This window comes from Wolffia australiana, chromosome 16 (assembly GCF_029677425.1).
Source record: "Wolffia australiana isolate 7733 chromosome 16, ASM2967742v1".
In the NCBI taxonomy this organism is placed as follows: Eukaryota; Viridiplantae; Streptophyta; class Magnoliopsida; order Alismatales; family Araceae; genus Wolffia; species Wolffia australiana.
This window is the reverse complement of record NC_135850.1, coordinates 13,248,075-13,274,001: the sequence shown is the minus strand read 5'-3', so window position 1 is coordinate 13,274,001 and position 25,927 is coordinate 13,248,075. Positions and strand designations below refer to the sequence as shown.

Genomic DNA, 25,927 nt, shown 5'->3' with positions numbered 1-25,927 from the left:
ATCGTCATTCTGATATGATATCTAGATATTATTACACTATTTGCCAGTCCAGTATTGTTTCAAAGGCCTTTTATCAGCCCACGGAGACCCATGCTAATGACATAGCACCGGTATAAATACATAGATGCAACATCTTCATGGTGGCAAGAAATCATTGTGAGTCTTCCCTCCTCATTTTCATCGTTGGTCTTCCCTTATTATCTCTCCCTGTCCCTCTCTGTCTCTGCATCTCTTTCTCTCCTGCGATAACACTCAATCAATTGGAGTTGAACATTCATTTGTGAAGTATCAAGAACTCTGCCAACATTGATCCAGGATGCAGAAGGGAACATCCAAGGGTGTCACTAAAGCTGTGATGGAGTCGGATACCTGCATATTGGATGTCTGTGACCAAGTCGATCGAGATTGAGGAAACATAAATCGTAAATTGGATACCTTGTCACAATCTCAACAATATTTCTCATCCTGACAATCAGCATCTGTTCGCTCCAAAGCACAACCTTTACTACCCAAGATTGGATCAGCAGAGAAGTCAGAGTTGACCATCGGCAGCAAAGCTCCATCACTAAAAGTTGTTGAAAGTCAAGAAGGATGCCCCTACTGCCTTCTCTGTTGCCTGGGCTGCCACCGCAACCATATTGCTATCTCCACCATCTCACTTATGTTTGCCGACACCATCATGTTTGGTTCAAATAGGAATGGGTGAAGCTACCTCTCTCGCATTATAGTCATTGTTGTTGTGGAAGAAGCAATATGGGAAAGGCCCCAATAACCCTCAAGTAATTGATGCTTTTTTAGGCCACATGACATTTAATAAGTGGGCACACCCAACTAAAAGAATTTGGGCCAATCCAAACAACACGTGAGGTCCAAACATGATCATTTGTTCGTCCGGCTAGAGAATCCTTGTCTAGGGTAAAAGAAAGCCAACCATTACAGGGCTTTTTGGGTACAGCAAGTGGGCCAGCCCATCTGGATCCATATATATTGAAATCTTATGATCAGGTGGCCCGACCAAAACTGTTACCCCTTTATTTTATAGAATCCAATAGGGGGGGAAGGATTTTTTCCCTACCCACCTGATGTTGTGCCCAGAACTTCTTAAAGACTCCAAGAGGCTTAGCTCTCGACCAACCTTTGGTGCGCATCACCAGCCTTAAGAAGGTACCATTAGGGGGGCTTAATTCGTCGACTAAGGGAACCGTTGATAGTTCTAGCTAGAGAAATTTGTCATCTTATGTTGTGCCCAATGCTAATGGGGAGGGAGAGTGCGAGCTTGGCCGTCACCACAATCAGAATTTTCAAGAGGCAATAGCCCACTCAAATCTCATACTTGTTACATAGCACCTTATGCCTTGACAAGCTTCCATAAAGGTGGCCTAGAACACCAACCTTCATGGTCCATTCTACATAATCTTGCTAGTAGAGATATCCCCCACTAATCACGACCGACACTATCGCTCCCAGTAGGCATACCAATACCACCACCGTCACTCTCACTCAATGTCTCAACCAACCCAACGGCGTATATGCTACCACCATATTCAGCACATGTAATAACCCACCCATCACAATATTGAGGGCAGCAATTGACCCAACCATCGCACCACCATGGACAGGCTTCATAGGTGGACATACATTGCTAGTGCCCGATCCAACACTATAGGGCATGGCTAGAGAGATGGCTTGCCAGCACCTAAGGGAGGCTGAACTCAAGGGCAAAGGGGTTCCGCTCAGGCAGAAATTATCTAGAGATCTTTATCAACCTCTACTTTAGAGTAAGTGATTTTTAAACGACTCTATAAGAACCCTAACATGTGAAATGGCTGAACTGTAAAGGATCTGACATAGAGGCATTGCCAAGAGCTGATCCATTATGGATAGGATCCAGCAAAAAAATATCATCTATATCACTTTGGCCCAGCACAAGACATGGGTCACTGTAGTCATCGTGTGGCCAATCATCAACTACAAACACAACAAAGAAGAGATATATGTAAACATGAGGTACGACCACCTTGTGTGATGCCTAAGCACGACAATGAAGTACAAGGGGGTATATTGAAGACAAGGACATCTAGATTTCAGAAAACGGATTGACCAGTTAGGAGTGCGGTTGTCATATCCTTGCCTTTCACATTAAAATATTCCCACACGCTTAGAGGGGGGCAGGGAATTTGGGTACAAAAAGTTGAGCATTACTTTTGATCATTTCTAGCAGACGATCAAGAAGGTCTCTGGGTTGTGTCATCCAATCTCAATGATAAGGTGTTAGTTTTTAGCCAATGTAGCTTTTGTTCTTGTCTTGCTCCCCTGCTTCTCCAGAATATCATAGAATATAGAGCTCAAAAGCACACTTCAAGAATGTAACTAGCTTACTCTACTGGAGCTCCCTTGGCTTATATACTTGCCAGGTTGTACATCCAGTGGGGCCCACAACAAGAAGACTCCAAAAATAGAAAGAATACCTAACAAGGGATATATTCTAAATACCTTGGCTGACACTCCTCCTCAAGCTGGTAGGTAGATATTCTTCATTCCCAGCTTGGAATAAAGCCGATGAAATAGATTGCCTGGAATACTCTTGGTAAGTATATCTGCAACCTGTTCATCTGAAGGAATATAATTCATAGAAATCACATTCGAATCAATCTTCTCTTAGATAAAATGTCTATCAATTTCAACATGTTTTGTTATGTCATGTTGAACTGGTTTATGAACTATATCAATGGCAGATCTGCTGTCAGAATGAAGTATTGTAGAACAATCTTGAGATATATTAAGATGAAGGAGAATATTTCGGATCCATAGAGTCTCACAAATTCCCTTTGCCACTGCTCTGAATTATGCTTTTGCACTTGATCTTCCTACTACTTTTTGCTTCTTGCTGCGCCAAGTAATCAGACTCCCTCCAAGAAACATACAATATCCTGTTGTTGATCTACAATCTAACACAGATCCACCATAGTCTGCATCTGTGTACGCTTCCAATATCAATTTCTTTCCTTTCTGAAACACTAGCCCATGTCCAGCTGTTCCCTTGAGATATGCAAGTATTTTAAATGCTGCCTGCAAATGAGGTTCCCATGGACTGTGCATGAACCGACTGAGAAGTCCTACTGCAAAGCAATATCTGGTCGAGAATGATTGAGATATATGAGTTTGCCAATCAACCTTTGATATTGTCCTCGATCAACTAGTGGTGATTCTTCACATGGTCCTAGTTTCAAGTTTGGATCCATAGGTACTGGTGACGGTTTACAATTGCTCATACCCATCTCTTTCAATATGTCTAGGACGTATTTCCTCTGAGAAATAAAAATGCCATCAGGAGAATAAGCAATTTCTATTCCCAGAAAATACCTCAACAATCCCAAAGATTTGATATCAAATATTTGTGCAAGTTTTTTACTTAGGATGGAAATCTCTTCATCGTCACTACCAGTAACAATGATATCATCCACATAGACAAGTAATACAGCTACGTTTCCATCCGGGCTTGTCTTAACAAAAAGAGTGTGATCTCCATTACTTGGGCAGTAGCACATGTCTTTCATTGCCTGAGAGAACTTCCCAAACCGAGCTCTTGGAGATTGCTTCAATCCATATAGTGCCTTTTTTTAATTTGCATACTTGGCTCTTACGTATATATGGATAATATCCAGGAGGGATTTCCATATACACTTCCTCGTTCAGATCTCCATGTAAAAAGGCATTTTTCACATCATACTGGAATAATTTCCAATTTAGATTTGTTGCTACAGGAGCAAATGTTTCTCTGTAATCAATTTCATACGACTGATTGTAGCCCTTTGCAACAAGTCGAGCTTTGTATCTTTCTAATGTACTATATGACTTATATTTTATGGTGTGGACCCATCTGCATCCCACTTTCTTCTTTCCTAAGGATAACGTAACAATTTCCCACGTGCCATTTTTGAGTAATGCATCCATTTCATCACCCATGGCTTGTTTCCAGTTTTTATTCTGCATAGCTTCCTCGACTGTCTTGGGTGTGAATATTGTATCAAGTTTGCTGATGAGTGCTTGATATTCAGCAGATAGTTATGTGTATCCTATAAAGTGTGACATAGGATATCTTGCAAATTGTGTGCAACTCCTTTTTCCTTTTCTTAACGCAATTGGCCAGCCTGAGTCATCCCCTAAATATGCTTGTTGTTGTTGAACTTCAGGTGTTTCTCCTGATTCCTGATTTTCCTCTCCATTTTCACCATTATCTTCAACAGCTTCATCATTTTCTTCTTGTTGTATTGAATTCAGGCTCCCATTTTCGAAAATAGATGTTATGCTTGTGGGCACTTTTATGTGAGTGTTATTTGTATCCTCTGGAGGCAAACATAAGGGGAAATTCAAATTCTCTTGCTACTTGGACTGGTTGTTCAGCTGTACCACCCAGAGATAAAAAATACTTTTCAGATTCATTAAAGATTACATCTAGTGATACGAACATCCTCTTGGACAGAGGGTGATAACATTTATAACCCTTTTGAGTAGATGTATATCCAACAAATACACATTTTAGAGCCTTGGGACTGAGTTTGTCAATTGGATGACGTATATGGACAAAAACTGTGCAGCCAAACTGTCTAGGTTTTAGTCCAGTTTTCAGTCTTACAGCAGGAAAGAATTTGGTCATAAGATCAACAGAGCTCTCATATCCGAGTACTTTGGATGGTAACCGATTGATCAAATGAACAGCAGTCAATAGGGCCTCTCCCCACAGATATTTAGGTACTCCCTGATGGATAAGTAAAACCCTGGTTGTGTCTAGAACATAACCAATTTTTCTTTCAGCTATACAATTCTGTTGCGGCATATATACACATGACAACTCGTGAACAATACCATGTGTTTGAAAATAAGATCTCAGTGTTGCATTAAAGTAATCTCGTGCATTATCAGATCTAATCCTCTTCACTTGTACACCAAACTGAGTCAGTGCCATGGTGATAAAATGTTTGACAATGTCCGTTATTTCTTGCTTACTCTTAAGAAGATATGTCCACGTCAATCGAGTACACTCATCAACAATTATAATGAACCATCGAGCACCATTTAATGATGATACAAAACACGGTCCCCACACATCAGTATGTATGAGATCAAATGGGTTTGCACTCCGCTCACTCTTCCCTTTAAACGACAACCTCTTGTGTTTAGTATACTGACATGCATCACATATAAGTCTGGAAGGATCCACATTATGAAAAAAAACTGGGAACAGTCATCCCAAGAGTTCAAACGATGGATGACCCAAACGCGAATATCAAGCTTCCTGGAGCTTGATTTCCAGTTTCTAAATAAGAGAGTATGATGGTTCTGCTATGGAGATGATTGAGTTGGGTTAAAGAGCTGGAACGAGTTTAAAGAACTATATTATTACTTCAACTTAAAGCCACACTTGACTTATGCTCGTTTGTTTTGCATATGTCAGTTCGACACTATAGATGAGATTCTACAAGAGTGCATCGGGATGGCAGGATACATCCCCTACCTATCAGAAGCCTCTATTATGAATGTCATCATGAAAACGTGGAAACCATGTATCAGGAAGGTGAGTCGGATGATGCCTCAGACTACATAAATATTACAAGATGATCAAGACATGGGACAAGCCACCCTTTCAAGAATGACATTCAAGCCACCCTTTCAAGCTTAAGGGGGACTCGAATGTAGTTCCATTTGTGATAGAGGCTGGATGGAGCCTATCGGTATGGCGCACAGTCATATGTCTGAACTTCATGGTGGATGAGTTTGCAACCTGTAAAACCTCATGGCATAGCTTATAGTGCAACAATAAGTTCACACTGGACACCATTGTCAAAAAGATCTTCACATCCACATTGTCACTTGCAAATACGATGATGGTGCAGGATTCAGACAAAGACGCGGAAACTTCATCAAAGGAGGACACGTCATGTACCACAAACCAAGCAGAATTTGTAGTGTTTCCTCTCAAAGCAGCCATGGGTATGTCATCAAGGCACTCTCTAAGGCCCTAGGTATGTGATCAACACCAAAACTATAGATAACTTTATGTAAATTGATATTGTACAAGAATAACAATTTAAAACAATGACAGGAAACTTGTAAAATACTTGACTGGAAGACATAACCATCAAAGGAGATGGTCAATGCTATGCAGTTTGAGTCTTCAAGCATACATTACCATGACATTTTTTTACCAGCACAGGACTTATTTCATCAAAAGTCATCCTAGGGCTCGAGTGGCTTAGCACCTTGGACTGGAAAAATATTGATCAGAGCATCCTCTTGTTCTGGTTTTGAGCAAATGACATATGACAGACCTTGGAGGGAGAGTCGTGCAAGAGTCCCTTGTATCGCGAACTGGAAACTTGAAACATAAGAAGCCCTCTTAATAGTTGTGTTTGTAAATGTTGTATTCACTTATATTACTCAATAGCTCAAAATTAGGCTTTAAAGTCATAATATAAACATGTATTAACATGACTAAATCTAGCTAATGATGAGTACGAATCGTCTACATAGGGAATGGTAATTAAGGATTTTATATTACTTTAGTGATTAACAGGGGAGGTTTTTGGGAGTTCATAAGGCAAAGGGGCCCTAGGAGGAGGGACGAGGGAGGTCGAGCGTTGACAGTGCTCTAGGCGATATGGCTACACCAAAATGAGGTAGTATTTAGGGGGGGCAAGGTGTCCAAGGACGGGCTAGCCCACAAGGTCGAGGGCCTCATGGCATCCTGGTTCGCTAGAGGGTAATCAGTTAAGAGAGAGGTTGGCTAGGTGGTGAGGAGAGTTTAACTATCTCCACATGTAACTCCGGGTGGTTACCACTGTGTCGGGTGACCACCTTAAATCACTTTTCAAAAAAAAATTACTTTAGTGATTAAGGATATGAGGGGGATACATAAAACTTGTGGGAAAATGAAATGAGGAGGTCATAATTATTAATACAATTAAGGAGATTAATAAAAATTATACTAGACACAAGATTGTGATATGACTAAGATACTTAGAATGAGCAAGATGGAGGATGAACTGATGACAATCACGTAAGGAGATGTTTGTAAAAATATGCAGTATGTGATGATAGAAAAATGTATGTCAGTGGGATGAAAGTAAGATGATGAAGATATTGTCATGTGAAAAGCATAAGACATAATAGAAATGTGGAAATATGTGATGTAATGTTGATAATATTATGGATTTAAGCTAACGATAATGATAAAATAAAAAACTTAATGTGATGATACTTAACATAGATCCTTACGTTTCACGAGCAATAAATTTTTTTTTTAGTGTAGGTAAGCTCCCCCTATTATCGTTGTCTCTCCTCAAACACCCATAACACTAAGAATGATATTTTTACAAAGACTTGTACCTCAATTTATAGATCTTTATGGCTTGGATGGAATAATATGAGAAAGAGAAATATACCCTCAAAACATCATTTTATCGGCCTTTTGGATGACCAGATATCAAGCCTTGAAGCTGGAGCAATCCTAATCATTCATTTGGTAAAATATTCTCTTCTATTATTAGTGTCATTGTCAATTCATGATTTTATACTAATGGTTTTTTAATCATGATATATTACCCTTCTAATTAATAAAATACTAGAAGAAAAGTGAAATTTAATCCAAAATAATTCTAGTTATCAGGGAAAATATTTATCCTAATGAACCTAATTCATCCAGATTTATAGTATAATTTTGGGAATCTTCTAGCATTTTCTAGTGAGAAATATGAATTTACTCTAATTAGCACCTTAGCTAGGGCTCAGACATCACTAAGTAGCTGTGGATGGTGATGGGCATGAATGAAGTATAGGAGATGAAAGAAATACTACCATTGATTGTGATGCAGATGGCATTGGATATGTGTCAGCTAGTTGTGATACAGATTTAGTGTCATTGGTGGGGATAAAGATGGAGGCAGATATGAGCTGGCAAGCGCTAGGGTCGATGATGGCATACATGATAATGAGTTTGAAAAGATGAAGATCACACTAACTTCATTTTTAGTTGCCGAATGGGTCAACTAGTACCTCTTTCTTCATATATCTTGATCAGATATTTGTTCCTTCAATAATTTCACCTCAGAAAATGAGAACATGTCCACACAAGTTTTTGAATGAGAAAATCACTATACTAATTGTAATTATAAAAATCTGGCGGTGCCTTTTTATGAGGGGTATATTAATAAATCTAAGAAGTTGGACGGATAGAGGGTGTAAATATGGAAGTACCCTCAAAATTTTAGCCAAAACTCCTAGATTGTTATATGTCCTCTTTTGAAGTTAGAGAAGTGATAACCATTGATATTTTCTCTCCCGTCATTGCAGGTTGTCAATGTGGTGTGGAATCATCAGATTTTGCAAGAAATATAAATTATAATGTGTTAAAATTAATACGTCATTGCTCTTCTCACATGTATCCTCAAATTCTGAACAAAATATCCCGATGATTGTCTTTATCTATAATGATTCTAGTAACTTACCTATCGGCGATAAAGATTTAGACTCCCCCCTTGTTTGTGTAATAAATCTGATCAATATTTCAAAAAATCTTCAGAATCATTTCTGACAGTACAGAAAAGTCCAATCTCATAGAGCCTTATATACCTGAGAAAACAAACAAGAATAAAATGAAGTGAGGCACATTAGATTCACTCTTTGCCTCTTGTACCGCATGTTAGAGCACAATTATTATGAAAAATGCATTTTTTCTATTGGGTACATGCTTTATGAGGTTAAAAGTAATTAAAAAAATTACCTTGAAGAAGGAATTTGAATCATTGGTTGCACCAATCAATTTCTGTAACCAATGATTGGATTGAGCCACATGACAGAAATGAATAAATGAATAGATCAATAAAATCAAATTCAGGGTTGAAATTGTGTCATTGTTGATTTTAGTTTAATCAATAAAATTTATAAAAATACTCACAAAATAATTCTACCTAGTGGATATGGATCGTATCCACAGGAAATGTATCTTGGGGCTTTGAGCATCATGCAATAAAATATTATTATGTATAATTTATCACATCTTAAAGGGAATATGGGTGTGATGTGGCGGCACATCAGAGCGCACAATGTTGATGTGTTTCTAGTAAAAGCCAATTAAAAAAGTACATGTGTGTACCACGTGCCTCATGACATGTCAGTCAGACTATCATTCTTTACTATTCAAAATATTTAAAAAGTGATTTGTTTAATATTTTCCTGCCTCGGTCCACGTATGGATTTATTGGATGAAAAATATCTCCATTTTCTCATAAAAATTTCACAGTATTTAATGCCATTATGGCATCACTAATTATGACGTCATGAGAATTTTGTTTGAATGATTGGCTAATGCCAATCAGTAACAAGTTTTAATAACTGGCTGATGCCAATCATTAACAGAAATCATCTGATGTTCTCCGTTCGATGAATCAAATAGAGACACGTGCCACGGACTAACTATTAACTAATATAATGTAATAATTCAAAAAAATAATGTAATAATTTGTATAAAACTAAATATGAAGCCCAAAAAACAATTAAATATATTTTATGACTTAGAAAATTTATATCTTTATGACTGTAATGTCTAAAATTCAGCAAAAATTATATTCTGACACAAAAAACTATTTAATTTCAGAATATGATGTCACAAAAATACCTAAAATTATTTGAAATTTGAAAAATGCAAAATATCATTCTAGAAATGATTTTATTTAATTTATGCTTGATAAAATGCACATATAGCCAATTTATTTCTTATAAACATGTAAATATTTTCATATTCCTCTATCGATAATGTGTGTTATTTTTTTCTGACGTTAACGCCCAAATTTTTTGTGATTTTATGCTAATTACCATAAAATCGCTAAAATTCATAATTTTTTCCTAAGGATGTGATGATTTGTTTATACTTGAATAAACTCAGTTATGGAAATTAAAATACAAATAAGCACATAAAATTAATAGAAGTACCATTAAAATAACATTTATTGGTGATAATTATCATGTGGCATGACAAGATTTTTTTAATCATTGTGTACCGCATGACATTTTTTAGGATAGCATGATCATTTTAGAAAATAAAACATGCAATCCTTTTGTGATGTAGCCATAATGAACTTTTTACTTTTTACTTTTCTCCGCCAATCAAGTGACATCATAACACTTGGTTGTTATTTTTTGATTTTCAACTTCAAATAATGCTTATAAAATAAAATGTTTTTCTTGGTCTCTACACCTGAATTTATGGTGATTTTAATCATGTATTTTTCTATTGGTCCATGTTACTTTCCATATTAAAAAATTGTGTCAGTTAATCATGGTTCCTTATGGCTTAAATAATTGGCTACCCTAATCATTGCCAAAACCCATGATTCCTTACTTTGGGATTGAATTGAATGGTGTAAATGGCGTGGCATGAACTTATGACCAAAAATATTAAACCAAATATGCCATACAATTATATAAAATATATACTCTGACGTATAAAATTTATATCTTTGAACCAGTCTTGTACAGGTTCGTTTTGGTTTTTTTAGGACATTCTGATATTTACTAAGTCTGAAGAGAACTATGACCACTTAAGAAAAGTCTTGAAATTTCTCTAAGAGCATAGCCTACAAGTCAATTAGAAGAAATATTTACACCGTTTAAGGCATTTTGGGTTCTCACCCTTTAATTCTATGCTTGAAAACTCTTTTCATGCAACAAAAGATGTGAATCCATTTATAATTGATCTATAAAACTGTATATAATTAGATTACATTGTGGGGAACTTGTTCCTCCTTTGAATTGCTTCTTGGGAGAGTGTCCTCAACCCGTTCACATGAACGACCTCTAGATGTATCCATACCATTGATTACATTGTGGGAAACTTGTTCCTATATTTATACTTATTAAAGACACTTTTCATAAAAGCCCTTATAAATTTAATTAACTATAGCAACCAACCTCCATTAATATCACGTGTGTGACCCTCCTGACTCACATTAATTGGCCCAACAACATTGATCAACTTAATTAATTAAGTTTATTGATACACATTAATCAATCAAGGAGTGATATATCCCAATTGATATATTAAGTTTTCAGCCCTAGGGTGCCAAGCTACGTACCATGCTCCAAAAGATATTAAGTATTTAGTGAATTCTATCATTAAAACTTTGCCTTTAGCAGTTATCGAGTATGTATAATCCCTTGTCCACATGTAGACTTTCGAATGACTTGGGGCATGTTCAATTGTCAAAACATAATCCTTCATTTATTCAGTACTAAGGCAAAATGGGGATCATTAGATACCGAATTTTCCAACCCTGGTCTGGGATTTAATGTATCTTCTTCCTCGAGTAAATCTCCTCCTATCTTGAAGGCGAATGGTTCCGTCTTGACCACTCAATCATCTTCGTGTACTTATTGCTATATCTGAGCTAAGATATGTTTAAATTCATGATTGGATAGTCATACATCTTAGTCAAAACATAATCATTCACGCGCAATATGTCCTTGGTGTCTCAATTAATTGTTTCTATGACTGTAACCTGAATTAACCTGATTGACGTGTAGTTATTATTCAATGATTTATACGTATAAATTTGGTGAACTCATTCTCTAAAGATAACCCACCATTTATCCTTAGTTTCTCTACACTATGGATAAATATACAATTTTAATGAAGGTCGTGATAGTGTGATTAAGTACCTTCAATAGATTGCTTAGGCATCACGTTGTTTTTGGAGGATTTAAATCCAAAAACTTTATTTGGAGAAAATTCATTATATTTAAGATAGTGATGATGATGATGATGCAGATGGTGGCAGAGGTACTTTCAAAGGGTTATTTGGCATTTCACATGCTAGGTTTGAGATTGTGCTTGGAAGGTTTTAATCCAAAAAAATTAAATATTCGGGGGGAAATCATTTAACTATGATGATGACGCTCATGAGAGTGATTGCATACTTTCATTAGTCAATGTTTTATTTCATAAGAAAATTGGGCTCCAAATTTTTTGGAAGGATTTTATTCAAATATATTAATATAGTTGGGGACAAGTCGTTTAAGAGTGATGAGGAAGAAGATGATGATGATATTATGATGAAGAGAATGAATTTGCTAATAACAATGATAATAATGACGAAGGAGGTGGTAATGGTGTAGCTTCAACTGCTAATTTGCCATCTTACAAGGAAGCTTTGTTTCAAAATGTGTTGGGAGGATACTAATTCAACAAATTTATACACAAGGGGAAGGGTCATTTCTAAAAGTTATATAGTTTCCAGATGGGTTCCCCATGCAACTTTAATATGTTGATGAGATAAGACTGATAATCTCAATAGTCATTATTTCAATGGGATATTTTAACATATAACAAAAAATACAGTTCATAAATCATAACTCTAGAAGTTGAAATTGGGTTGGGCCGGTGAATTTGAGCCCGATAACTGGTCTTCTTGCGAGTATAAATACCCCGGCCTAGTTATACTACATTTCTCCGCTGCAGTAGAGGAGCGGGCGATGGCTGCCGGCGGGAGAACAACTCTGCGAATGCTTCGATTTGCGCTTGCTCGTTGGGGCTCTGATCGACGACATCTCGAGCGTGTGATTTCAGAAAATGACAGAGGTATTTTCCCACTCAGTCGTTGATTTTTTTTTTTTTTTTGAATTATCACCCAGTCGTTGATTCTAGTTTCCAGGGATTTTGGAATTGTGGGGATATTATTGGGTTTCTGTTTACAGTTTTGCTTCTCAATGTTGACGAAAATTGATTGAATAATGATACAGTACGGATTTCTCTTTGGTTATCTACTCGAAATTGATTTCTCCGTTGACTTAGATTTGCTTCCCGATGAATTTTAATCAAAATTTAGTCTTGTGGGGTTGTCAATGCACCGCGATGATGAAATATTCATATTGTAGTTATTCTAGGCTCGATTAGCTTTGCTTGTAATGAATTTGACGTAATTTTTCATCTCGTAGAGATTTTGAGAAGGTTCAAAATGAATGATGCTAATCAACGATGAAACGTCAAGAAATGAAGTAAAGCTAATTGAGCCATGGATTTCTATAGAAAACCTAAAATCAAGGGGGGAAATAAATGAATGATGCTGATCAACGATGAAACGTCAAGAAATGAAGTAAAGCTAATTGAGCCATGGATTTCGATATTAAACCTAAAAGAAAAGGGGAAATAAATGAATGGTGCAAATCAATGATGAAACGTCAAGAAATGAAAGAAAAGTCATGAAGATTATTTCAATTTTAAATGTCTCAGTCAGAAAAATCAAAAGTTCCATCTGTGTATCCAAGCTCATAAAGGCACTCCAGTGCCTCTCTCTTTTCATTGTACTATCATTCATCTGAATCATCATTGAAATTAAATCAGAAATGAAATAAAAACCATGAAGATTATTTCAATTTTATACATCTCAGTCAGAAAAATTAAAAGTTCCATCTGTGTATCCAAGCTCATAAAGGCTCTCCAGTGCCTCTCTCTTTTCATTGTACTATCATTCATCTGAATCCTCATTGAAATCAAATCAGAAATCTGCCCATGTTGGGTTGTAATTTATATCCAGTCAAGATGAGACTGTTCTTTCTCTCTGATCGGTTTCAGGGCTAGCATGGTGTGTCAGGACTCTAAGTGCAGCAAGAGAAATGCAGACAAATTCTCAATTAAGTGCTGCTCCAGAACAAAGACCTGAAACTCTTAAACCATCCCAACCAAGTGGCTCTGGAGATCAGGCTGAGGTGGCCATTCATCCCCATCCAGAAGTTGAGGAAGCATCAAGCATAAATTATTCCGCTGTGTCAAATCTTAAAGTCTCCAGCAGGCACAATCTCGCCATGATCTTCACCTGCAAGGTCTGTGAGACGAGATCCGTAAAGACCGCATGTCGCGAGTCGTATGAGAAGGGGATTGTGGTGGCTCGATGCGATGGCTGCAATAACCTCCATTTGATAGCTGATAGGCTCGGCTGGTTTGGTAAACCGGGTAGTGTGGAGGAGTTCTTAGCTGCCCGAGGAGAGGAGGTCAAGAAAGGGTCTGCAGATACGCTCAACCTCACCCTTGAAGATCTTGCCGGATTGAAGTCACTCTGAAATCAACAGGTTAGTCTAGAATTACATTGATGTCAATAGACAGTTATAAACTTATGAACAGGTTAGCGTTATGTCACTTTATTTGCCCAAATAGTAGAAGGAAGATTTACGCATACAGTACTACAGCGGAAGTGCTAGATTTTGAATGAATGTCTTTTATCAAAATTCCTTTCTTAGAATGTTTGACAATCACACCTATTTGTTGATTCGTGTTCTGTCATTTTATCTGCCCAAATAGATTGAAAGAAGATTTACGGATACAAAACTACAGCGAAAGCGCTCAATTTTGGATGCGCATCTTTTATCAGAATTCCTTTCCTAGAAAGTATAACAAACACACCTCTTTGTTGATTAAATTTCTGTGGAAATAATTATATTTATGGGATATGATGGATATGATGCATTTCACATCCATGCATTGCATACAAAGTAGCCCAAATCCCTTTTTACGTTACCCTTAAGTCATGTATTCTCTTGATTTTTATTAAATGTAAAGATTAGGTGAATTAATTAAGAATTCAATCAGAGTAATGTATCAAGCCTGTATCCAAAGCCTGGCTAAAATAATATCATTTGAATTTTGAAATATCAAATGAGTCGTAATGGACTAATAGTTTATTATCATTATTCAGAATCTCAGATTTTTAGGTGGCACTGAGAATCCTGAAGAACGATAAATTAATCCCATAAAGATAACAATGATATGATTAAAAGAAATATATATGTGTGCATATAAAAGTAAAACAGGGATCTAAGGTAGTAGAATGCAGCCCACATGCAACAAGAGCTATGTTAAAAAGCATATATTGAAGATACTAAGTGCAAAAAAAAAGATACTAAGTGCAAAAAAAAAGATACTAAGTGCAAGTATTTTTATTAATTCATCGTTAACCTTATTGCAATGATTTGATGGTCTGCAACTAGTTTGAAGAGCGGATGTCATCACAGCTGACAATATCAATGATGATTTATCAAGCCATGACTAACCTAATAGAATCCCCATTTTTGGGTGACAGAGAAATATCGTTGGATGAACATCAAGAAATTTATAAAAACGAACATCAAGAAAATATTTAAAAGCAGAATAAAAATAAGAAATAAATTTGTATATAATAAGTATACAAAATGCATAAAGTACATAAGTAGGAGTTTGAAAAGAATAAAGCAATGATATTTAGGACATATAGGATTTCGTAGAAAACCAACAAATCATGAAAATGAATCCTCTCACGTTATCTCATGTCTCTCTACGTCTCGGTTCGTCTCAGCTCGGTGCTCAGCTCGGTTCGTCTCGTCTCGTCTCAGCTCGGTGCTCAGCTCGGTTCGTCTCGTCTCGTCTCAGGTCGGTGCTCAGCTCGGTTCGTCTCGTCTCGTCTCAGGTCGGTGCTCAGCTCGGTTCGTCTCGTCTCGTCTCAGCTCGGTGCTCAGCTCGGTTCGTCTCGTCTCGTCTCAGGTCGGTGCTCAGCTCGGTTCGTCTCGTCTCGTCTCAGCTCGGTGCTCAGCTCGGTTCGTCTCGTCTCGTCTCAGGTCGGTTCAGCTCGGTTCGGTTCGTCTCGTCTCAGCTCGGTGCTCAGCTCGGTTCGTCTCGTCTCGTCTCAGGTCGGTGCTCAGCTCGGTTCGTCTCGTCTCGTCTCAGCTCGGTGCTCAGCTCGGTTCGTCTCGTCTCGTCTCAGCTCGGTGCTCAGCTCGGTTCGTCTCGTCTCGTCTCAGGTCGGTGCTCAGCTCGGTTCGTCTCGTCTCGTCTCAGGTCGGTGCTCAGCTCGGTTCGTCTCGTCTCGTCTCAGGTCGGTGCTCAGCTCGGTTCGTCTCGTCTTGTCTCGTCTTGTCTCGTCCCAGCCACTTTTTATAAATTGTAAATTTAGAGTCACTTCAATCACGTCAAGATGGCCGAGTTGGTCTAAGGCGCCAGTTTCAGGTACTGGTCCGAAAGGGCATGGGTTCGAATCCCATTCTTGACAAATCCTTTTTTCTTCAATCTCCGAGGATAATATAAAAATATTAATGCGGAGTCTCTTATGGGAAAAATATATTCTTTTATTTTTTGTCTCGATAACTATCCATTACCTTGTAAATTGAGGAGCAATACCCGCCGGACAAAAGGAATGCATAAATTGGCATAAAATATTTTGCTTTGAAGTTAGAACATTATTTTTCCTTAATTCCGGACCAAGTTAGTAAAGGTCAATCGCTTCTTAAAATCAACACTAACGATTAATGGGTCAATCCCCTAGTTAAAATAAACACTCTTGCTCCCCTGGTTTCCATTATTTAGGAGTTGCATATTAGCTCAGTGTACATCTTAGTCAGCCCACATCTTACTTTACTTGGAGCTCAGATCCTGAATTTATAATGATAAAGCTTACTTCTTTATCCTCCATGAACGTACCCATGCACTGTCGTTGGGCATCAGGAATGATTAATGTGCAAGGACATCCTATATTATCTCCATCTTTTCTAATTGTAATTGTTGATAATTGGGTCCCCATGTATAATTGAGTGTGTCATAACTTGGACATTTGCAAGACCCAAAACTTGTTAAGTTGCCTAGTTCATTGGGCTTCCAACCACAAGTGTTGATATGTTATTCACTAACCATTAAATAAAGTCAGATATGCATGTTACTAGACAAACTTAAATATTGATTTTTCTTGATTCATTCCAAGCACAAGAGAGAAGAAGGCCAAAAAAAATTAACCCTCACCTATTAATTTCGGTTTTATTTTGATTCTCAGGTGCAATTAAAACAGCTAGTTTCAACTTTATTCAAGACAACGATACGGGTTTTAACATAAACCCCTGTCTGCTTAAAAAAAGGTTGGTATAAAGGCCAAAAAAAAAAGAAACGGAAAATTCAAGAAATATTTGCTCAGCTCAGTCCAAAACCTCCACCCCGGATCCTTGCCCACTCTGGCCGTCAATGTAATGACATCTTCTTGGTTAACCATCAAACAAAGTGAGTTACTCATGTTACAAGACAAAGTCAAAAAAATTAAAATTTCTTGAGAGAAGGACAAAACCAGTCCACAAATTCACCCTCAACTTTTAATTTAGTTGTTTCTTTAATTCACAAGTAAGGTCAAAACTGCTACTTTCCACTTTAATACACTCTTCCTCCATGCTAAAGAAAGGGAGACCCCAAGTATAGTGCATGTATGCGGATGGGGTGTAGCAAGTAGGGAATGGCACGCCCGGGAATGATGCCCGGACATGATAGGATGGATGACGATCTGTGACAGATGGTGATGTGACGAAAGTTTCATCACGTCACCGTCCTGTTACACATTTGAGGATTTCTGAAAAATCCGTCACGCTTGTGTCACCATCATGGTTTGCGGTGTCCCCGTCATGTCCCAGTCACCGGACGACGTCACTGTCGTGTGTGACAGAAAAAACAACCATGCAGAGGAGAGAGAATTAGAGGGGCATATCTCCAATTATCTTTGGGCGGCATCCTTTTGCGCTCGTGAATTAATACAGGGACTTTTCTACAAAATGCCAAGAAATCAAGTTACCAACACCATGTGACGAAATCTCAGCCGTCAAAAAGCTTAAATCTAATATTTTTAAGCTTTTTTGGTCATTTTTAAAAATCCGTCACGGCCATCACTCGATGATGGCTATCCTGTCATGTTACTCATCCCAGGCGCCCTGTCATCGTCACATCCAGTTCATCATCCGTCACTGTCACATCATCCGTCATCGTCACTGTCACGCCCAGGTTGTCCGAGGCCCCTAATTTCATCACCGTCACATCATCCGTCATGTTGTCGTCACTTTGACGTGTGACGTGAGGGATGACGGCTGCCATTCCATATGTAGTAGGTAGGGAAGGACACGGTCTGACTGAAAATCGATCAGACCGAACCGTCGGTCAGCCTTTTTAGGGCTGATCGAACCTTCCAGTCCGGGGCCGGTTCGCACATCGAACCGGACCGAAGACCGTTCCCCTCTCTCTCTCTCACACCTGCTCCCTCTCCCTCTCCCCCTCTCTCCCTCTGTTCTATCTCCCATTCTCTCTCCCTCTCTCTTTTTCATCCTCTCTCCCTCTCTCTTTTTCGTCCTCTCCCTCTCTTTTTCGTCCTCTCCCTCTCTTTTTCGTCCTCTCTCCCTCTCCCCCCTCGTTCTCTCTCTCTGTCGTCCTCTTTCCCTCTCTTCTGCACATTCTATCTCCCCCTCTCTCTCTCATCCCCTCTTCGTCTCTCCCTCTCCCCCGCTTGTTCTCTCTCACTCTCTTTCTCTCCCTCTGTTCCGGTTTTTCACTCTCCCTCTCGTTCGCTCTCCCTCCCTCTCTTTTCCCCTATGTCCCCTTCTCACTCTCTCCCTCTCGTTTTCTTTCCCTCTATTCGTCTCCCTATCGCGTTATCTCCCTCTCTTTCTCTCGCCCTCTCTCCCGCTCTCTCTCCTCTCTTCCTCTCTCTCTCTCTCCCTCTGTTCCGGTCTTACTCTCTCTCTCTCATTCGCTCTCCATTCCTCGCTCCCTCTTTCCATTGCTCCGTTTCTCACTCTCCCCACTCATTTTCTTTTCCTCTATCCCTCCCTCTATCTCGTTCTCGCCTTCTCTTCCGATATCCCTCTCCTCCTCTCTCTATCTCGTTCTCTCCCTCTCTCTCTCACCCTCTCTCCCGCTCTCCCTCTCTTCTCTCTCTAGCTCTCTCACCCGCTCTCCCTCTCCTCCTGTCTGTCTTTCTCTCTCTCTCTCCCGCTCTCCCTCTCCTCCACTTTCCCTCTCTCTCTTGTCCTTTCTTCCTCTCTCTCTCTCTCACCCCCTCTCTCCCGCTCCCTCTCCTCCTCTCTTCCTCTCTCTATCGCCCTCTCTCCCTCTTCCCCCCTCTCTCTCAAACTCTCTCCTGCTCTCCCTATCCTCTCTCCCTCTCTCTCAAGCCCTCTCTTTCTCGCTCCCGCTCTCTGTCCCCCCCCTATCTCTCCCTCTCTCTGTCACCCTCTCTCCTGCTCTCACTTTCCGCCTCTCTCCCTCGAGTCCTCTCTCTCGCTGCCCTCTCTCACTCTCTCATTCCCTCACACACACTCTCTCGCTCTCGCATGCTCCTTCTCCCTCTCTCCCCCTCACTTCCCTCTCTGACTCTCCCCCACTCGTTCCCCCTCTGTCCATCTCTCACTCTCTTCCTCTTTCTCTCTCGTACTCTCCTTCTTACCCGCTCCCTCTCTCCTTCTGTCACTCTCTCCCTCTCCCACTCAGTCTCGCCCTCCCCCTCTCTCCCTCTCGCACTCTCTCTCTCAGAGTCTCGCCCTCTCACTCTCTCCCTATGGTGTTCTGTCTGCCTTTGAACTATCTCAATATCACTCTCCCTCTCTCATTCTCACACTCCTTTACTGTCCGGCTCTCACTCTCTCATTATTCAACACTGCTTCAGCACTAAAGGTAACATTAGATGCAGTGAGCCAACCAAGTCAACTTAACATTGACTAGTCAACATGACCGACTGAATACCAGACCGGACCGAGACCGTATAGGTTTAGGTTTTTGGTAAAACCAGACAGAGACGGGACTGTCCTTCCCTAGTAGTAGGAAGGGATCTCTAAAAATTGGCACTATACCCTCCAAGAAGAGAAAAGACGGAGAAAATTGAACACGTAAATGGGCTCATCTCAGGCCAAAACGCTCCAGCCGGGGTCCTTAGCGGCCCCGGCCAGCCTCATGCGGGTTCTGACACGCTGCGCCGCCGCCCAGTCGCCGGACTCCGCCGCCATCGCCGCCATGGCCACGTAAGCGCCGCCGTCGCGGCGGTCGAGCTGGATCACCTTCTCCGCCGCCGCCCTCCCCATCTCCGCCGCCCCGTGCGCCCTGCACGCCGCCATCAGCGCCGCCCACTCCGCCGCCCCAGCCACCGCCCCCGCCGCCGCCACCACCTCCGCCGCCTCCGCCAGCCGCCCCGCCCGCCCCAACAAGTCCACCACCCCCGCCCGCTGCTCCGCCGCCGCCGCCGCCCCCATCTCCGCCCACGCCGCCAGCCCCTCCTCCACCCGCCCCCCCCTCGCGCACGCCGCCAGCACGCTCCCGTACGTCATCCCGTCCGGCGTCCCTCCCGCCGCCTTCATCTCCCCCAACGCCGCCGCCGCCTCCGCCGCCATCCCGTTCTTCGCGTACCCCTCGATCAGAGCCGTCCACGCCACGTCATCCGCCTCCCGCGCCTCCGCGAAGGCCCGCCGCGCGCGCGTCGCGCTGCCGCAGCTCGCGTACAGGTCCACCAGCGCGGTCGCCACCGCCACGTCGCCGACGGCTCCGCTCTTCACCGCGTGCGCGTGCACCGCCGCGCCCGCCGCCTCCGCCGCCAGCTCCGCCGCCGCCGAGATCGCCGCCGAGCACCCGAAGCAGTCCCCGGCGGCGCCGCCGCCCACCATGGCCCTGAACGTCGCCAGCGCCTCCCGCGCCAGCCCGTTTCTTGCCAAACCCCCCACCATCACGGCCCAGACCGAGCTCTCCTTCTCCGAGCCAGCCATGGCGAAAGCTCGGGCGGCTCGGCGAGGAAGAAGATGGTTGAAGTAGAGGGAGAGCAGGGAGGAGAGGACTTGGGGCTGAGCGTGGAGGCCGAGCCGGAGGGCCTTCCCGTGGGCTTCTCGTCCCGGGACCAGAGACGACCGGCTCGGGCTCGAGCACGCGGTCAAGAGGTGCGAGAGCGCGGTCGGGTCCAGCGCGTCCGAGCCCATGGCCCGGAACAGCGCCAGGGCTCGGTCGGGCAGCCCGTGCTGGCTCAGCCCCGCCAGCATCGACGTCCAGGCCACCTCGTCCTTGTCGGCGATCTCGCCGAAGAGGGCCTCCGCCTCGGCCAGGCTGCCGCTCTTGGAGTAGGCCGTGAAGACGGCGCTGCTCACGCGGACGAACCCCGCGAGCCCGGTTTTGACGCAGAGCGCGTGCGCCTGCGCCGCCGCGGACGGCGGCGGCGCCGCCAGCGCGCCGCAGCAGCAGACCTCGTCGGGGAGGAGACCGGCTCGGAGCATGTCACGGAGAGCTCGGAAGGCGCTCTCATGGCGGGCCTTCCCCCGCGCGGAGATGATCGCCGCCCAGCTCGCCGGGCCGCGGACGCCGGCGGAGAATAGCTTCTCGGCGGTGGGCACGGCGGCAGACTTGGCGTAGGCGGTGATCAAGGCGGACTCCGCCGCGGGGCGGGATAAAAACCCGGACTTGGCGAGGAAGGAGTGGAGCTGGGCGAGCGGCGCCGCCATGGCGGCGCCGTGGCAGGCGGCGAGGACGGCGGTGACGGTGAAAACGTTGACCTCCGCCGCCGAGGCGGGGTCCGCTCGCATGGCACGGAAGATCTCCACCGCACGCCGGGGCTCCTCCGCCGAGATCAACGTCGTCCAGGCGACCACGTTGCGCGCGGGCATGTCCCGGAACTGGGCGTAGGCGGCGGCGGCGCCGCCGCACTTGGCGTAGAGGTCCAGCGTCGCGCCGCCGACCACGACGTCGGCGGCGAAGCCGGCTTTGATGGACCGCGCGTGGACGGCCCGGCCCAGGCCGAGCTCCCCGGCGCCGGCGCACGCGGCGAGGACCGCCGACAGCGTGAACTCATTCGCCGCGGCGGCGCCGCCGGCCCGGTTGAGGTAGAGCGAGAGCGCGAGGCGGTGGTCGCCGGTCCGGGCGGCGCCGGCGATGGCGGCGTTCCAGACGGCGACGTCGGGCGGCGACTCGGAGAAGAGCGCGACGGCGTCGCGGAGGCGGCGGAGCTTGGAGAGGACGGCGATGAGCCCGGTGGCGACGTGGGGGCTGCGGGAGAAGGCGGTCTTGACGGCGAGGGCGTGGAGTTGGAGGGCGAAGGCGGCGGCGCCGCCGGCCGCGGCGGCGGAGAGGGCGACGGCGAAGGTGATTTCGGTGGGTTGGGCGGAGGCGGCGGCGCGCATGAGGGAGAAGGCGCGGAGGGAGTCGTGGAAGCGGCGGAGGCGGTTGAGGGCGGAGAGGCGGAGATTCCAGGAGATGGAGTTTGGGTGGGGGATTTGGTCGAGCAGGTGGAGGGCGTGGCGGAGATGGCCGGACTTGGCGTAGGCGTCGGCGGCGCAGTTGGCGGCGAAGGGGTCGGAGGGAGAGGCGGGGTCGCGGTTTCTGAGGAGCCGCGCGTGGAGGGCTCGCGGGTCGGCGGCGGCGGAGCGGCGGCGCGCGGCGGCGGCGAGGGAGGCGGGGGCCATGGGCGCTGGCCGCCGCTGCGGGCATCGATTCGAAGCAGAGTCCTCTACGGCATTCCTCTTTCTCTCTCACCAACAGGGCAAGGAAAACAAGACAATTGATAAACTTCTCAACAGACAAGTTTGGGGAGGTACAGATAGATACCCTTTTGTTATTACAAAATCAAAGAGAAAACTCTAGTTATGTAGGTTGTTATATTTGTATTTGTATTTGTATTACAATGCTTCAGATTTTTAGGTTTACCTTAGATTTGTTGTTGGATGCTTGTTTTTTGTTATATTTGTATTCATAGTGTGTTTGGGTTTGAATTTATATTTGTATTTTTGTATTTGCAGTCATATTTGTTTAAGGGTTTTAGTATTTATGATAATATCTCCATTAAGAGTAGTAATTCAAACTCCCAGAGGGCCTGTTGAAAGAGTAGTAATTCAAGTTTGTGATGGGGGACCATCGCGACAACACCAACACGGGACGAGCCCAACTGCACTGAGCCGCTCGTGCTGATGCTCACAACCCCGACTTCAAGTATTCGGCTTGAAGTGGTTCGTGAATTTCAAATGTTATTTCATTGTTATTTCGTTGTATTCTTAATTTCGTCAAACTATTGGACCGGCCATTATGTTTTGGGCCTCATCCGTTAAAGTCCCTTCGTCGTTGTAATGTTTGTCAAGGGGGGACTTCGTCTCGCGACGGTTTCTCCCCCTATGATCAACCACTTGGCACCCATCCTCCCTTTATAAGGGGATGGCATGCCCAAGTGAAGTAGGATTTGACAAATTGAAATTTGAAAGTTTGTTCTTGTGTTTTCTTTAGAGAGTATATAACAGTTAGATCTGTAGAGAGTGGAGAACGTGATTCCATCATCAACATCTTCGCCGTCACACGTCGAGATCACTACGTGGGGCGTCTCGCCATCGATTGGTCTACTCCACGCCCTGGTTTCTTGAGATCCCTTCAGGAACCTTGGTTTCTTGATTTGTTTCTTCGTACAAGAACTTCAAGAATTGCATGTTTCAGGCGACATTCTTGACGATATGCACGACGCCGCCGCTGCTGCAGTAGTCGCCACTTCCGCCAACATCGTCGTTGTCGTAGCTGCCGCTACTACCACTGACATCGCCGCTGCCGCCGTGCAGCCGCCGTCGCCGCTGCCCCAGTTCCCCTGTTGGAACCCCTCTGCGGCTGACCCACTAGTGCCCGTGCCCACGCCCGTTTGTTTGCCAGCACGTCCGTCCATGTGCACGCCGACGCGTTCCCCTGCGCACTCCCCTGTACCACCCACACGCGCAGCCCATCTGTGCGGTCGCCCGCGCGCACACACACGCACCCGTCTGCTCGTGCACCCGCACACCACCAGCGCGCGGGCGCTAGCGCGCCTGCCAGCGCGCCCGCCTGCATGCTCTCCCGGTGCCACCCCCACGTCGCCTGTTGATTGGTCCAAACTAGAGGTTGAAATTGATCTTAAGTCGTTTGTAAGGATAGTTAAGTACCAATCAACAATTTAATTTCCTTACTAGTAATATTTTACTAAAGGTCGATCCCTCAGGGAGCTAGGTAACTAGTTAGAATGAATTTCAATTAGTATTTCAAGTTCAAGATTTGCATAAACCCTGTTTTGGAACATTTTTAGTGATTAAGCAGGTTTATGTTCAATAATATAAATGATATGAATTTTACCAAGTGTGAAAAAATTTCCGTAGGAAGCTTAGACCGAGAATGATTTTTGAGAATTTTTCAGAATTTTTTATCGTCTCTAGAGAGCGATAAAAAATTCTGAATTTAATTGAGTGAGAAAAGGAGAGGGGGAGAGAAATAGCGCACAAATTTTGGCGCTTCCGCCGCTGTTTGTGCGCTGGGCTTCACCGCTCCACCGCTGGTCGCGCGCGCGGAGGTCCTTTCACGTGCGGTGGACCAAAACAACGATATCTGGAGTTCCAGATATTGGTTTGACACGTGCGAGTAGGTGTTGGAAATCTTGAGACGTTGGCTATCTGGCTAAAGATAGCCAAGAAGCTTAAGAGAATTCTAAAAGGAGATAGGGTAAAAATAAGCACGTAACCTTTTTGTCACACCCCAAAGGGCCCAAGGTTGTTGCTCCAACTCCCTGCCAACTGGCTTCAAGATCCTGGACGCTTCTAGAAGACTCCTTGCACCTTCTGAATGAAGGTGGACCCAGGAACAAGCTCAAGAAAGAAATAAAGTGAACAAAACAATACTGAATTCTTGGATGCCCTCAAGGAGGGTGAGGGGGGCCCTTTTATAGGGGTACATGTGTATGTTTCAACCATTCTTGGTGGTTGGATTATGGATGAACGTCCAGGATTGAGTTCTTGAGGCCTCAATCCAGGTGATCAGACCCCAACCAACCCGATTCTTCCCCTCCAGGTCGAATTTGGAGGGAAAAGAACAGGTTAGTTAGAGTTAGTTACAAGTCATCTCTAGCCCTTGGATTTGGGCTGGAATGGATGGGTGGATGGGTTCCACCTCATGGATCTTGGGTTGGATCTCGACCTTGGGCTCTCCTCCAACCAGGATCTGCCATCTGGAGTCACCCTCATGTGTCTTGATCAACCTGGAAGCCTCCAAGGACGTTCTAGAAGGTCTCCTTCAAGCTCCTTTATACCAAGCCTATCAATTGAGACAACTCCGCTGGTTAGCATGCATCTTTTTCTTGATTGCTCCTTTTGACTTGAAATTTTGTCCCAAGCCTCAAGACTCCTGTCTTGACTTCCCTAGAAATTTTTTTAATTTTATGACCATCAAAAGTCAACCTTGACCTGAAGAGTCAACACACTAGGGAAATCGTTAGATTCATATCCCACTTGACTCATTGAGTCAAGTCCTCAAATCCTCTTAAAAGTATCCCTCAAATATCCCTCAAATCCTCTTAAAAGTAAATCCCAAACTGTGTAACTTGTGTAATGCATGTCAAAGCATTGATGGAAACATCAATTAAGTAAAAAATATATGCTTTTTAATAATTGGGAAAGTGAAAAGGCATGGTCTCATTACTATACAAAATAAGCATTATTTGGCAATATTGCACTTACTTTTAGGAGATTTAAGATGAATAATGCATGGAAATGAATACCCTTATTTGAGTTTATCACCTGCGCGTCTGTCCACGCGCCCGCCGCTCTTCCCTTGCACGGTTGTTCACGCGCCCCCGCCCATGCGTCTGCGCGAGCATGCTCCCACTTGTCCGCCCCCGTGCCCATCTTCGCACCGACCCGCACGACCTGCCTGCGTGTCCTTATGCACACCAGGCGCCCGTGTGCCCCGACTAATCCCAAACGACATCAATAATTCTCTATCGAGGAAGCCCGATATTTGACCTCGTCTACAGCCAGGTTCCTTCTCGACTTCCCCTTTTCATGCCAGTATTATTACCTTTTGCAGTGCCATCTTCCCCTATCAGTTCCTCTGTCACGTTCAATTGAACACAACATTGAATAGGATAGCCACCTTTGTCGAGAGGTAGGTTTTCTTGAGGTAGGCGATTAGGTTACTGATAACGAAAGTGTGAACATCCTTGAGCCATTAAACGCTCCTTTCATCCTAGGTGTTCTAGTGATTTTAAGGGTCACTGGGAGTCTGCCGTGATTACGTTTCTTTCAATATTTTATTGGATCGTTCACCTAGTTCGTCGTTGTTTCCTATTGCTCATCAATGAATTATTTT

The 25,927-nt window shown here is 43.6% G+C and overlaps 2 protein-coding genes and 1 non-coding gene across 3 annotated transcripts; 2 read left to right on the top strand and 1 right to left on the bottom strand.

Moving 5' to 3' along the window:
* The first annotated feature begins 12,510 nt into the window (after positions 1–12,510).
* ZR3 (Zim17-type zinc finger protein) lies at positions 12,511–14,301 on the top strand. Its single transcript, XM_078588695.1, has 2 exons — positions 12,511–12,631; positions 13,625–14,301. The coding sequence occupies exons 1-2, from the start codon at positions 12,526–12,528 to the stop codon at positions 14,107–14,109; spliced, it is 591 nt and encodes a 196-aa protein (XP_078444821.1). The 5' UTR covers positions 12,511–12,525; the 3' UTR covers positions 14,110–14,301.
* A 1,685-nt stretch (positions 14,302–15,986) lies between these two features.
* Positions 15,987–16,067, top strand: TRNAL-CAG (transfer RNA leucine (anticodon CAG)). The gene has a single exon. It is a non-coding gene; the product is annotated as a tRNA-Leu (tRNA).
* A 3,649-nt stretch (positions 16,068–19,716) lies between these two features.
* OTP87 (pentatricopeptide (PPR) repeat-containing protein) lies at positions 19,717–22,366 on the bottom strand. Its single transcript, XM_078588115.1, has one exon. The coding sequence runs from the start codon at positions 22,246–22,248 to the stop codon at positions 19,717–19,719; it is 2,532 nt and encodes an 843-aa protein (XP_078444241.1). The 5' UTR covers positions 22,249–22,366.
* Between the last annotated feature and the right edge of the window lie 3,561 nt (positions 22,367–25,927).

Excerpts from the sequence above, each read along its gene's own strand:
- ZR3 (XM_078588695.1), top strand. The coding sequence starts at position 12,526 with ATGGCTGCCGGCGGGAGAACAACTCTGCGAATGCTTCGATTTGCGCTT. Across the intron at positions 12,632-13,624 it reads GATTTCAGAAAATGACAGAG|GGCTAGCATGGTGTGTCAGG; the intron begins GTATTTTCCCAC and ends GATCGGTTTCAG.
- OTP87 (XM_078588115.1), bottom strand. The coding sequence starts at position 22,248 with ATGGCCCCCGCCTCCCTCGCCGCCGCCGCGCGCCGCCGCTCCGCCGCC.